This window comes from Rhinoraja longicauda, chromosome 28, assembly GCF_053455715.1.
Source record: "Rhinoraja longicauda isolate Sanriku21f chromosome 28, sRhiLon1.1, whole genome shotgun sequence".
In the NCBI taxonomy this organism is placed as follows: domain Eukaryota; kingdom Metazoa; phylum Chordata; class Chondrichthyes; order Rajiformes; family Arhynchobatidae; genus Rhinoraja; species Rhinoraja longicauda.
In genome coordinates, this window is record NC_135980.1 from 29,316,693 (window position 1) to 29,330,801 (window position 14,109).

General features: G+C 41.1%; 1 protein-coding gene across 5 annotated transcripts in view; it reads right to left on the bottom strand.

Moving 5' to 3' along the window:
- LOC144607265 (ran-binding protein 3-like) overlaps positions 1-14,109 on the bottom strand; it is an 89,503-nt gene that overhangs the window by 31,773 nt on the left and 43,621 nt on the right. For all 5 annotated transcript variants that reach the window (XM_078423987.1, XM_078423989.1, XM_078423988.1 and 2 more), the window contains 2 exons: positions 9,455-9,573; positions 2,122-2,271 (listed from right to left, as the gene is read on the bottom strand). In XM_078423987.1, the coding sequence (XP_078280113.1) occupies positions 2,122-2,271; positions 9,455-9,573 (269 nt within the window). The remainder of the gene's footprint in view (positions 1-2,121; positions 2,272-9,454; positions 9,574-14,109) is intronic.

A 14,109-nucleotide genomic window follows, 5' to 3' on the forward strand; every position in this document is an offset into this window, starting at 1 on the left:
TGCAGTGATTAGTGGGGTGCCGCAAGGCTCGGTGCTGGGACCCCAGTTATTTACAATATATATTAACGATTTAGACGAGGGAATTCAATGTGACATTTCCAAGTTTGCGGATGACACAAAGCTGGGTGGCAGTGTGAGCTGCGAGGAGGATGCCATGAGGCTGCAGAGTGACTTGGACAGGCTGGGTGAGTGGGCAGATGCATGGCAAATGCAGTTTAATGTGGATAAATGTGAGGTTATCCTCTTTGGTGGCAAGAACAGGAAGGCAGATTATTATCTGAATGGTGTCAGATTACAAAAAGGGGAGGTGCAACGAGACCTGGGTGTGCTTGTGCATTAGTCACTGAAAGTAAGCATGCAGGTACAACAGGCAGTGAAGAAGCTAATGGCATGTCAGCCTTCATTGTGAGAGGATTTCAGTTCAGGTACAAGGAGGTCCTTTACTGCAGTTGTACAGGGCCTTGGTGAGACCGCACCTGGAGTATTGTGTGCAATTTTGGTCTCTGAATTTGAGGAAGGACATTATTGCTATTGAGGGGAGTGCAGCATAGGTTCACCAGGTTAATTCCCGGGATGGCGGGACTGACATATGAAGAAAGAATGGGTCGACTGGGCTTGTATTCACTGGAATTTAGAAGGATGAGAGGGGATCTTAAAGAAACATATAAAATTCTTAAAGGATTGGACAGGCTAGATGCAGGAAAAATGTTCCCGATGCGGCACGGTAGCGCAGCGGTAGAGTTGCTGCTTTACAGCGAATGCAGCGCCGGAGACTCAGGTTCGATCCTGACTACGGGTGCTGCACTGTAAGGAGTTTGTACGTTCTCCCCGTGACCTGCGTGGGTTTACTCCGAGATCTCCGGTTTCCTCCCACACTCCAAAGACGTACAGGTATGTAGGTTAATTGGCTGGGTAAATGTAAAAATTGTCCCTAGTGGGTGTAGGATAGTGTTCATGTACGGGGATCACTGGGCGGCACGGACTTGGAGGGCCGAAAAGGCCTGTTTCCGGCTGTATGTATATGATATGATATGTTGGGGAAGTCCAGAACCAAGGGTCACAGTTTAAGTATAAGGGGTCGGCCATTTAGGACTGAGATGAGGAAAAACTTCTTCACCCAGAGTTGTGAATATGTGGAATTCTCTGCCACAGAAGGCAGTGGAGGCCAATTCACTGGATATTTTCAAGAGAGTTAGATTTAGCTGTTAGGGCTAACGGAATCAAGGGATATGGGGAAAAATCAGGACGGGGTACTGATTTTGGATAATCAGCCATGATCATATTGAATGGCAGTGCTGGCTCAAAGGGCCGAATGTCCTACTCCTGGACCTATTTTTCTACGTTTCTATGTTTATTCATGTTTTCACAAATCCCACTTCTCACATATGATAATTTTTCTTTTCTTAATTTACTGTCACTTACTTCCTCTACAGGTTATTCCGAATTTACACTTTTTCTAAATGCTTCATGGCTACCATCAATTTTCAAAATTATCTTCACATTGTAAAGTGTTTTTTTATTATTCAGTGTAATCTTTTCAATTTCTTCCCACTCTTATTTAATTCTTTGGACACAACGGATGTTTTACTTCATTACTGGAAGCATCTCCAATATTCTCACTAAAGCATTAGATGCATATTGCTCGTACATTCCCCATCTCATGCATCAACGTTCTTGTCTATCAAGCAACAGTAACATTTTCAAGCAGATAATTTCACAGATTATGTACTGCTTTCATTTTAATTTACCCAAAGAATAAGTGCTCAAGCAAGACCTTACTGGTCAGTGAATCAGCACAGGGGCGCAGCGGTAGAGTTGCTGCCTTACAGCGCCAGAGACCCGGGTTCGATCCTGACTACGGGTGCTGTCTGTACGGAGTTTGTACGTTCTCCCCGTGATCTGACTGGGTTTTCTCCTAGATCTTCAGTTTCCTCCCACACTCCAAAGACGTAGAGCTATGTAGGTTAATTGGCTTGGTATAAATGTAAATTGTGTGTAGGATAGTGTTAATGTGCGCGGAACCGCTGGTGGGCGCAGACTCGGTGGGCCGAAGGGCCTGTTTCCGCGCTGTATCTCTAAAACTAAAACATGGAGAATTGTTAATGTTGTAATAACACAAACCTTCACTCTGTTTCGAAGATTTTCCCCAAATACGAAGTTGGATTGCTCCTCGGGCTTCTCAGGCGGTTCCTGACTATCCGCCTCCTTTTTCTTCTCATCTACTTCACAGTTGCTCTTGGTCTCTGATGGAAGTGCTGATTTTGTGTTCTCCTGGAAGAGTGGGGACACCATTTTTAAGTAAACTCTGCATACCATCTCAAACCAAAATCTACAGGCAATAAGGATTGATACACAAAGTAAACTTTTCAAATTACAGTTCAGGGTGCCATGCCAAGCAAAAAGAATGATCATCTCAAAGGTTCAACATTATTATGACTGGAAACATTTAATATGCATACACACAGAATCTTTGCAGGCAAATGTTAAATAATCTTCCTCATTTGGTCAATCTCAACATACAGACAGTTGCACACCAACGGTTAAGGTATGGCTCCGCTCCACTGGCAATCCAGTGCCCAGGGTAGGACTGAACCATAAAAGGGTCTCGACCCAAAACGTTACCCATTCCTTCTCTCCCGAGATACTGCCTGACCCGCTGAGTTACTCCGGCATTTTCTGTCTTCCTTCGATTTTAACCAGCATCTGCAGCTTTTTTCCTAAACAAAGATCACCCCAGGTTCGATTCCTGGTTTATCCCAAGTTTACTGCATCAGGTTCTCCAATTGACTTTAGTGCGCATGAACTAGGGAGAAGAAAATAAATCGGCCACAGTTCCCGCTCCTGATCATCACCCAGCGTCTTGCTATAAAATAAATTTGTGGTCATCGGACATCTTTGGATTGGCTGTTGTTCCTCCTACTACTAATGCTTTGTGTTTAGTTTAGTTATACAGTGCAGAAACAGGTCCTTCGGCCCACCGAGTCTGCGCTGATCAGCGATCCCCATACACTATCGTACACACTAGGGACAATTTACAATCTTTACCAAAGCCAATTAACCTACAAACCCCGATGTCTTTGAAGTGCGAGAGGAAACCGGTGCACCCAGGGAAAAACCCATGCGGTCACGGGGAGAACGTACAAACTCTGTAGACAGCACCCATAGTCAGTGTGAGAAAATAACTGCAGATGCTGGTACAAATCGAAGGTATTTATTTTCACAAAATGCTGCAGTAACTCAGCAGGTCAGGCAGCATCTCGGGAGAGAAGGAATGGGTGACGTTTCGGGTCGAGACCCTTCTTCAGACCTGTAGTCAGGATCAAACCCGGGTACCTTGTGCTGCAAGGCAGCGACTCTACTGCTGCGCCACCATGCCGCCCCTCAAGTGTTCTAGTTATGGATTCTCTATATTACCATATCTAATTTTTCCTCCTGTTCTCCACTGTACTTCAAAAAAATTGTGCCAACTTTGTTTTCATCTCGTTCTGATTTCTAATTAATTTCATACGATCCATGTAATCCACCTTCAATATCATCCTCCTTTGTAATGGCAAATATTCACTTTTCTTCAGTCCTTGCTTAACAATATTATCCACTTTGGTGGCAAGAACAGGAAAGCAGACTATTACCTGAATGGTGGCCGATTAGGAGAAGGGGAGATGCAACGAGACCTGGGTGTCGTGGTACACCAGTCATTGAAAGTAAGCATGCAGGTGCAGCAGGCAGTGAAGAAAGCGAATGGTATGTTGGCATTCATAGCGAGGGGATTTGAGTATAGGAGCAGGGAGGTTCTGCTGCAGTTGTACAGGGCATTGGTGAGACCACACCTGGAGTATTGCGTACAGTTTTGGTCTCCTAATCTGAGGAAAGACATTCTTGCCATAGAGGGAGTACAGAGAAGGTTCACCAGATTGATTCCTGGGATGGCAGGATTTTCATATGAAGAAAGACTAGATAGACTCAGCTTGTACTCGCTGGAATTTAGAAGATTGAGGGGGGATCTTATAGAAACTTACAAAATTCTTAAGGGGTTGGACAGGCTAGATATAACCATATAACAACTACAGCACGGAAACAGGCCCGTTCGGCCCTACCAGTCCACGCCGACCACTCTCTCTGACCTAGTCTCATCTACCTGCTCTCAGACCATAACCCTCTAATCCCCTCTTATCCATATACCTATCCAATTTACTCTTAAATAATAAAATCGAGCCTGCCTCCACCACCCTCTGAGTAAAGAAGTTACCCCTCATGTTACCCCTAAACTTTTGTCCCTCAATTCTAAAGCTATGTCCCCTTGTTGGAATCTTCCCCACTCTCAAAGGGAAAAGCCTACCCACGTCAACTCTGTCCGTCCCTCTTAAAATTTTAAAAACCTCTATCAAGTCCCCCCTCAACCTTCTACGCTCCAAAGAATAAAGACCCAACATGTTCAACCTCTCTCTGTAGCTTAAGTGCTGAAACCCAGGCAACATTCTAGTAAATCTCCTCTGTACCCTCTCCATTTTGTGAACATCCTTCCTATAATTTGGCGACCAGAACTGCACACCATACTCCAGATTCGGCCTCACCAATGCCCTGTACAATTTTAACATTACATCCCAACTTCTATATTCGATGCTCTGATTTATAAAGGCAAGCATACCAAATACCTTCTTCACCACCCTATCCACATGAGATTCCACCTTCAGGGAACAATGCACAGTTATTCCCAGATCCCTCTGTCCCACTGCATTCCCTCAATTCCCTACCATTTACCCTGTACGTCCTATTTTGATTTGTCCTGCCAAAATGCAGCACCTCACACTTATCAGCATTAAACTCCATCTGCCATCTTTCAGCCCACCCTTCCAAAAGGCCCAAGTCTCTCTGTAGACTTTGAAACTCTACTTCATTATTAACTACACCACTTACCTTAGTACCATCTGCATATTTACTAATCCAATTTGCCACACCATCATCCAGATCATTAATGTAAATGACAAACAGTGGACCCAACACAGATCCTTGGGGTACTCCATTAGACACTGGCCTCCAACCTGACATACAATTGTCAACCATTACCCTCTGGTATCTCCCATTCAGCCATTGTTGAATCCATCTTGCAACCTCACTATTAATACCCAACGATTTAACCTTCTTAATCAACCTTCCATGTGGAACCTTGTCAAATGCCTTACTGAAGTCCATATAGACAACATCCACAGCCTTGCCCTTATCAATTTCCCTGGTAACCTCTTCAAAAAATTCAAGAAGATTAGTCAAACATGACCTTCCAGGCACAAATCCATGTTGACTGTTTCTAATCAGGCCTTGTTTATCCAAATAATTATATATATTGTCCCTAAGTATCTTTTCCATTAATTTTCCCACCACAGACGTCAAACTAACAGGTCTATAATTGCTAGGTTTACTTTTAGAACCTTTTTTAAACAAAGGCACAACATGCGCAATGCGCCAATCTTCCGGCACCATCCCCGTTTCTAATGACGTTTGAAATATTTCCGTCATAGCCCCTGCTATTTCTGCACTAACTTCCCTCAATGTCCTAGGGAATATCCTATCAGGACCTGGAGACTTATCCACTTTTATATTTTTCAAAAGTGTCCGTACCTCCTCTTCTTTAATCCTCATAATTTCCATCACTACTCTACTTGTTTCGCTTACCTCACATAATTCAATATCCTTCTCCTCGGTGAATACCGAAGAAAAGAAATTGTTTAATATCTCCCCCATTTCTTCCGGCTCAGCACATAGCTGTCCACTCTGACTCTCTAATGGACCAATTTTATCCCTCGCTATCCTTTTGCTATTGACATACCTTTAGAACCCCTTGGGGTTTACTTTTACATTACTTGCCAAAGCAGCCTCATATCTTTTTTTCGCTTTTCTAATTTCCTTCTTAAGATTCCTTTTACATTCTTTATATTCCTCAAGAACCTCATTTACTCCCTGCCGCTTATATTTATTGTATATCTCCCTCTTTTTCCGAACCAAGTGTCCAATTTCCCTGGAAAACCACGGCTTTCAAATTATTATTCTTTCCTTTCCACCGAACAGGGACATAAAGACTCTGTACTCTCAAAATTTCACCTTTAAATATCCTCCATTTCTCTATTATATCCTTTTCATAAAACAAAAAGTCCCATTTCACTCCTTTTAAATCCTTTCTCATCTCCTCAAAATTAGCCTTTCTCCAATCCAAAATCTCAACCCTTGGTCCAGATTTGACCTTCTCCATAATTATATTGAAACTAATGGCATTGTGATCACTAGACCCAAAGTGCTCCTCAACACATACCTCCGTCACCTGACCCGTCTCATTTCCCAACAGGAGGTCCAACACTGCCCCTTCTCTGGTAGGTACCTCTACGTATTGCTGCAAAAAACTATCCTGCACACATTTTACAAACTCCAAACCATCCAGCCCTTTAACAGAATGTGATTCCCAGTCTATATACGGAAAATTGAAATCGCCCACAATCACTACTCTGTGCTTACTACTAATATCTGCTATCTCCTTACATATTTGCTCTTCCAATTCTCGTTCCCTATTTGGCGGTCTATAATACACCCCTATAAGTGTTGCTAAACCTTTCTCATTTCTGAGTTCCACCCAAACAGCCTCCCTAATCGAGCCTTCTAGTCTGTCCTGCCAAAGCACTGCTGTGATATCCTCCCTGACAAGCAATGCAACACCCCCACCTCTTGCCCCTCCGATTCTATCACATCTGAAACAATGAAATCCTGGAATATTTAATTGCCAATCGCAACCCTCCTGCAACCATGTTTCACTGATCGCCAGATGCAGGAAGATTGTTCCCGATGTTGGGGAAGTCCAGAACAAGGGGTCACAGTTTAAGGATAAGGGGGAAGTCTTTTAGGACCGAGATGAGAGTTTTTTTTCACACAGAGAGTGGTGAATCTGTGGAATTCTCTGCCACAGAAAGTAGTTGAGGCCAGTTCTTTGGCTATATTTAAGAGGGAGTTGGATGTGGCCCTTGTGGCTAAAGGGATCAGGGGGTATGGAGAGAAGGCAGGTACGGGATACTGAGTTGGATGATCAGCCATGATCATAATGAATCGCGGTGCAGGCTCGAAGGGCCGACTGGCCTACTCCTGCACCTATTTTCTATGTTTCTATGTCAACGTTGTACCAATGCATTTTAGTCCTTTTCTGATTTTCCTAGGGGTTTCTACTTAGATGCCTCAGTTTAATGTACTGAGTCAAATAAACAATTTAAGTAGAGGGTCACACATTTGTTTTCAAGACCTTCAAGTTTTTACCACAGGAGAATTTGTGTGTAGTGGTCAGAAATTATTCTGTTATGGGAATTTAACAAAAATCTCTGTGGCCTAGTTTGACCAAAATAATTTTGCATACTTAGGAACAAAAAAATATACAACTGAGGGATTTATCAGCCATATTATGTGCATTTGGAATATTGGAATTACTACCAATTTGAAGAAGGAAACGATAAATTTAACGACATACTTTTACTGAAAATTATATTAGGCAGACACAAAAAGCCAGAGTAACTCAGCGGGGACAGGCAGCATCTCTGGAGAGAAGGAATGGGTGACGTTTCGGGTCGAGACCCTTCTGGCTGGATATAACCGTTATTGCTGGCCAGGTAAAGATAACAATTAAACACATTTGACTCGATTAGAACAGTGCAAATAACCAATTTCTACATCCAATTCATCCTAATTTGTTCTTATTTCTTAAGAAATATAAGTTATTGCAACTGGTTTGTCTACTTCAAGTGTATCGCTGCTGGATATTTTTTGGATATGATTTATTGAATTTTGCATTCACGCAGAATTTTAAATACAGCAAAAACAAAAGCTTAGAAACTTAAAATTCCCGATTTTGGTTAAACACAAGTCCACTTTTGAATAAGTGGTTTGAGTTATAAAGATAACTTTTCAATTCCAATTAATCACGGGCAAAGTTGAAAGAAAAGAAAGGCGATTACTTCTGTAGTGCAATACTGGGATTGTAGTTAAAGGTCTACTTTTCCAAACAGTGATCTTCAGAAATCAATATTAAGTAAAAAATTATGGCTTGTTCATCAGCTTTAGTATTACACCTGCAAAATCTGTCACTTTTTTCACCTTAGCCTCTGCATAACATTATTAGTCCCTTCATCCATTAAAATCTGATCCACATTGACATTCTACCTATTCTATAGCACGTTTCATTCCAATTTGGACAACTGTTAAATCTGTGGCAAGACAAGGCACACCTAAGCAATTTAAGAATGACTAATCACCGGTTCTGAATTTGGCAAACTGAGTGAAGAACGTGGTGTGGCTGGACATCAACTTTACATTTACTGAGTAAATTAGTAAGGATTCAGAAGTCAGAGGTTATGGGGAGAAGGCAGGAGAATGGGGTTAGGAGGGAGAGATAGAACAGCCATGACTGAATGGCCGAGTAAAATTGATGGGCCAAGTGGCCTAATTCTACTCCTATTCCTTACGACTCCTATCTAATCAGTATTCAACAATTTTGTCTGGAATGAAAAAGATTGAGGACACAAAAAACCGCAGATGATGGTTTACAAAGAAAGACACAAAGTGCTGGAGTAGCGTAGCAGGCCAGGCAACATCTCCTGCCTCACAACCTATTTATCCATGCCTTTGTCCATCCATTTGCCCATCAAACTCCCCTCTCCTGTATCTACCTGCCTGGCTTTGCCTCATCCCCATTTCTAGCTTTCATCCCCTGACTACAATTGGTCTGAAGAAGCGACCCCACCCGACCCGAAACATCGTCTGTCTACGTCCTCCAGAAATGCTGCCTGATCCGCCGAGTTACTCCCGCACTTTGTGCCTTTTTCTGGTGAAGATTAAATGGTCAGAAAGCTACGTTCCCGGGCACAGCCATCTCTTCAGAGGTCCAAACAATTTGCACCATTGCATTCACAGCAAACTCTTAACAAAATCTAACATTCAAAGAACTGACATCTCAAATTGGCTTACATTGGGTTCTACATACCTACTTCAAAACACAAGGGTCACTATGGTACAATTTTGAATGACCGCAGCAATAATGGAGCATGGTTGACTCTCACCCTCTTTCCTACTTCATTGATGCCAAAATGCATGTGAGAATTACAAGAGTCCTTGCTGGGCTATTATTGTACACTCGCGATGATGGCGATGGTGGTACTTTGAGTGACCCAACTCAACTATTCTCTCTGTTACATATTCATGACCAGGCAGCCACAAACCAACTTTGCCCAATGTGCAACAGCTATAAAATGCAGAAAGACCAGTGAGATAACTAAACTACAATTTGAGTTACCAGGTGCATCAACATCTATGACATAAACAATATGCCCCTGATATCATAATGCACTACACAACCTCTGGTGTTATAGGAGGATTACTCTTGTTTTTCGTCTCAAACTCAATAAATTGAGCTACTGAGAACAATGTTACATACCATGTGGCTAATTGTGGTCGTGGAACTCTCTTTGTCTGATGTACTATTCAGGTTTATGGATGAGGCCATGGCACCTTCCTCGGTTTGCTTGCTCACACCATTGGTTCCACTGCTGTTAACTGAAAATAAAAACAAATTGGACGACAATCAGATCCATTTACAGTTTTATAGAACTTTGGCTTTGGATTAATTAAGATAGTTATCGGGTGTGGATATAGACAAAAGTTAAGGCCGTAGAATGCAGCTTATTCAGTACTGCATTTATAAATGCCCCATCCATTTTCAAAAGCAGAATATTGGCACCACACAATGGAATTCATCCAAGTGAAAAATCGGGAGCAAATTCTCCAGATGGGATTCATCAGCAAAATAAATCTTCTGCCATACAAGAGACTGGTTTGCACAGCACACACTTGCAGGAGCGTTAATGGAGATATTTCCTTGCATGGATTCAACTATGTCACGGCAGAAAAATCCAGTTGGAATTTAGCATGGCTTCACCATAACCTCCATTTCTTATTTTTCAACTTCCTCGTTCATTCGTGTGTTTATAAAACAATCATAGACCTAAACAAGCGGACAACCTGCCAACAGCCATAAACGCCAACAGTGGGCCTGGGAGGCTACAGTGAGTACTGCCTCCTCACCAAAATTGAACACCCGCAAACTCCTTTATCACCATCCACCTCTTCTGCTTACTTAGATGTCCCTGCAGTTTTTGAAATGATTTAACATTAAGACTGAGTTTTGCTGAAAACCTGGCGTGGACAACTGACGGGAAGAAATCAGAAGGCGATTTTCTGATATTACATACTCCTATTCCAAGAGTCATGCTAGCAATAAGAGCTTTGTTGAATTTACCCAGTATTTATTCTGTGACTCCCACTTTTGAGAGTGTCCTGGATACACAGTACCAAGGAAATGTAGTGAGCAATCCAGGAGCGTGCCGTTCTGCAGCTTTTCGTTACTCCCAGCTGCATGATTATAGTTGAAGAGCAGAACAGTCAAGGAGGAAATACAGGGAAAGTCAAGACAATTAACAGTTTGGGTAGATGGTATTTCTCATCTATCCAAGCAAGCCAAATTGCAATCCAATCGCTATCCTCCAGGCAAAGTAAACTTCCAGTTATCCATGTAATGTTTAAATATCAACAGACCATGGCTCCGCTTAAAGTCCAAGGGTTCAAAAGAGTACATCAACAAAATTACATTGCATTCTTCTAATTTCATAATTACTTTAATGTTGATGGTAAGAACAGATAAGATTAATCCATAATATCAGCAGAAAACGAGGCCATTAAAAACTGAAAGGTAACTCTGGCATTACACTATAGAAAGCGATTTATTACTTACAGATGGAAAGAATTCTATTCAGGAGATGTTGCAGGTAGGAACTGCAGATGCTGGTTTAAACCAAAGATAGACACAAAATGCTGGAGTAACTCAGTGGGACAGGCAGCATCTCTGGATAGAATGGGTGGCGTTTCAGGTCGAGACCCTTCTTAAGACTTCGGATACAGTCAGAAGAAGGGTCTCAGCCCGAAACTGCCTGACCCGCTGAATTACTCCAGCATTTTGTGTCTATCTTCTGTTCAGTAGATGATTTCTTTGGGTGGTTATGGATGAATAATCACACAAGGACTTGATGAAACAGGCCTAATGGGATTAATTGCTTTTTAATAACCATTTTGAAATTTCTTGGAAAATTTGTTTTTTTAAAAATTATTCCTGATGCAGGTCAAAAGGCATAGCTCGGTAAATGTTTGGGAAAACTGGATAATAAGGCAGAGGATGATAAGGCCAATAATAATGTCTTCATATTTTGTTTCTACATAAAATGTTCTTCCGCACTGTGTAGTGCAACAATAACTATACTCTGGCTGCAAGGTTTTTACAGGTGTTCCTCAACTTACGATGGGGTTCCGTTCCGATAAATCCATTGTAAACCAAAAATGTCGTAAGTCGAAATGCATTTAATACACCTAATCACGTGGCCGGAAGCGAGCTGCGGCTCGCTGCCGTTGCCCAGCGTTTGCGCCATCGTAAAGTCGAAATATCGTAAGTTGAAGCATCGTAAATCGGGGAGCATCTGTACTGACGTTCTGAGCTTATGAAAACTGCAATATATTCTGTTGATAAACTTCATCCTAACTGTCCAAAAATAACCCCTGCCTGGATTCTCAACTTAAAAGCATCACAATCATTAACCCTTGAAAAAATAATTTTCCAAACAGATTAATTTCGAGGGTTTCTGAGTAATTCCTTAATAACTATCAGCAGAATTATTATTTACTCGTGCCATGCTCTTTAACAAATCACTGCTGTAAATCCTTCTTGAATAGCATTCTATACATCCTCTCACAAACAATGCCTCAATCATATAGACACAAAGTACAATTAGTTTTGCTTGTAGCAGTGCATGCTACAAATACTGCAATAGTTATATGCAGTATCTCTGAAACTTCTGACGTTTGAAAGACTCCACCCACTGAAAAAAATTGAGTGCAGGTAAATTGGACCAGCAAAACATAACATTATTTGCACTTAATGGATTGATTTAAATTGCAGAGTTTATCAGAATTTCAAGTATGGCAAAATATATTACAGTACAACATGTCCTGCATTTTTCTAAAAGACAATGAGGAATCAACTTTTAAAACCAATTTTACACAAGTAGAGTCATAGAATCATAAGAGTGATACAGCTTCGAAACAGGCCCTTCCGCCCAACTTGCCCAGACCGGCCAACGTGTCCCAGCTACACTGGTCCCACCTGCCCGCATCTGGTCCATATCCCTTCAAACCTGTCCTATCCATGTACCATCAAGTAGGCTCATCTTCCTTGCATTTCATATCTGGAAATTCACATAGAAATATTTGTATGGTTAATACCAAAGAGCCTTTTAAGGTTCATGCTAACATGTTGGAGAAATGCAGAAACAATTAAAGGTAAACACAAAATGCTGGAGTAACTCGGCGGGTCAGGCAGCATCTCGGGAGAGAAGGAATGAGTGACGTTTCTGGTCGAGACCCTTCCTCAGTCGGACCCGCTGAGTTACTCCAGCATTTTGTGTCTACCTTCGATTTAAACCAGCATCTGAGGGTTTTTTTCTCTGCAGAAACAATTAAACTAGTGTGTGAGGTGTGCACTGCACCAGAGATCCAGAACCCACGCTTGACTGGACCTAGAACATAGAAAATGGGATCACAGACGACTGGTCACATTATGGGTCCGATGCATCTGAATAAACATTTGTCCATCGATGGTTAGAACTATGTGAACAGCTTTCTAAAAAGAACAGTTGAAACTTTTGAATGCTTGCAATTAACCAAAAGTTCAGTGTTTACATTACTGAAGAAGAGAAAGATCTCCTATCATCAGTCACTACTTTAACTTTCTTCCACAAGGTCAGCTCATCGATAAATTGTTCTCTTGCATACGAAACAATATATATATTTTTTTTTACACACACACCTCCAGGATTCACGATATTTAATTCAAGGGTGGCAATCTTTTAAAACGCACTCAATATGCAACACGATACAAATTTCTGAAACAACTAGTCTGGGACTTCATGGAAATTAGTTATTTAGACAATATACTAATTCAATAATCAAAACATAAATAACCACCCAATGCTCAAAATGGAGAATTAGAGAAATTACGATGAGAAATGCACAAAACAAGTTATCCTTTTGCCAAAATAAACATTGCCACTTTTTTTTCCCTTCGTGTACATTTTTTTTTACATGATTCTGGATTTTTACAGTGGTGCAAGTCATATACTGTGCCGCGTTCAAAACCATTCATCTAGAATTGTGCCAATGATCTTCCATCAACAAAGACAAGAGATTAAATTGAATGATCCCATGAATTCCAAATCAAGATTCCACAGAGCATGCAAGTTTCTCTTTTCTTCCTTAGTTTTTCCTCACTTTTCAAATTTCATTACTATTTCCAGTGGTTTTTGTACTGTTACTTTTTCTTATTGATCTTGTTTCACTGTTTACCACCAATGTTGAATTCTATTTCTTTGCTTTGTTTCTAAAACCATTATCTCCACCCTTTTTTTCATCCCATCTCATTATTATTGTACTTCTCTTTTACAACTCCTGTAGGAATAGAACCTTTTCCATCAGCCACTGCTGTCAAATCACGAGTAGCAATTGTCCTTGCGCTTCTCGCAAACTGAAGTCTTAAGCACAAGGATCATTTAAATTCAGAATGACGTACGAGCAGCAAAAAGGGATGTGCTAATGAAGAATGTATGTGCAAAGCAATAATTTTATATGGAATTCTGCTTATGAAACCTGTGGATGATGAAGATGAAGACTGACCCTTGGAAAGAACAATTTTGTCTCTCAAAAATTCAATTCAGTATACTGTTATACTGTTATACTGTAATCCAGGCGGTTTTATGTACCTGTTACAAAACAATAATTCAGAGTTTGAACTTTGCACTGTTCAAACTTTCTCATGCATTCAATTATAATTGGCTCACTGGTTAGGCCCCGGATCCTAAACACAGTGCAAATTAACTTATCTTCATGCTGACTCCCATACTTTCTTCAATGCTCTGACTGAATCCTGGCTTTACGAAGGACATGATATGTCTGAATAACCTTTAAATTGTGTCAGTCGTTCAAGTCAATTAG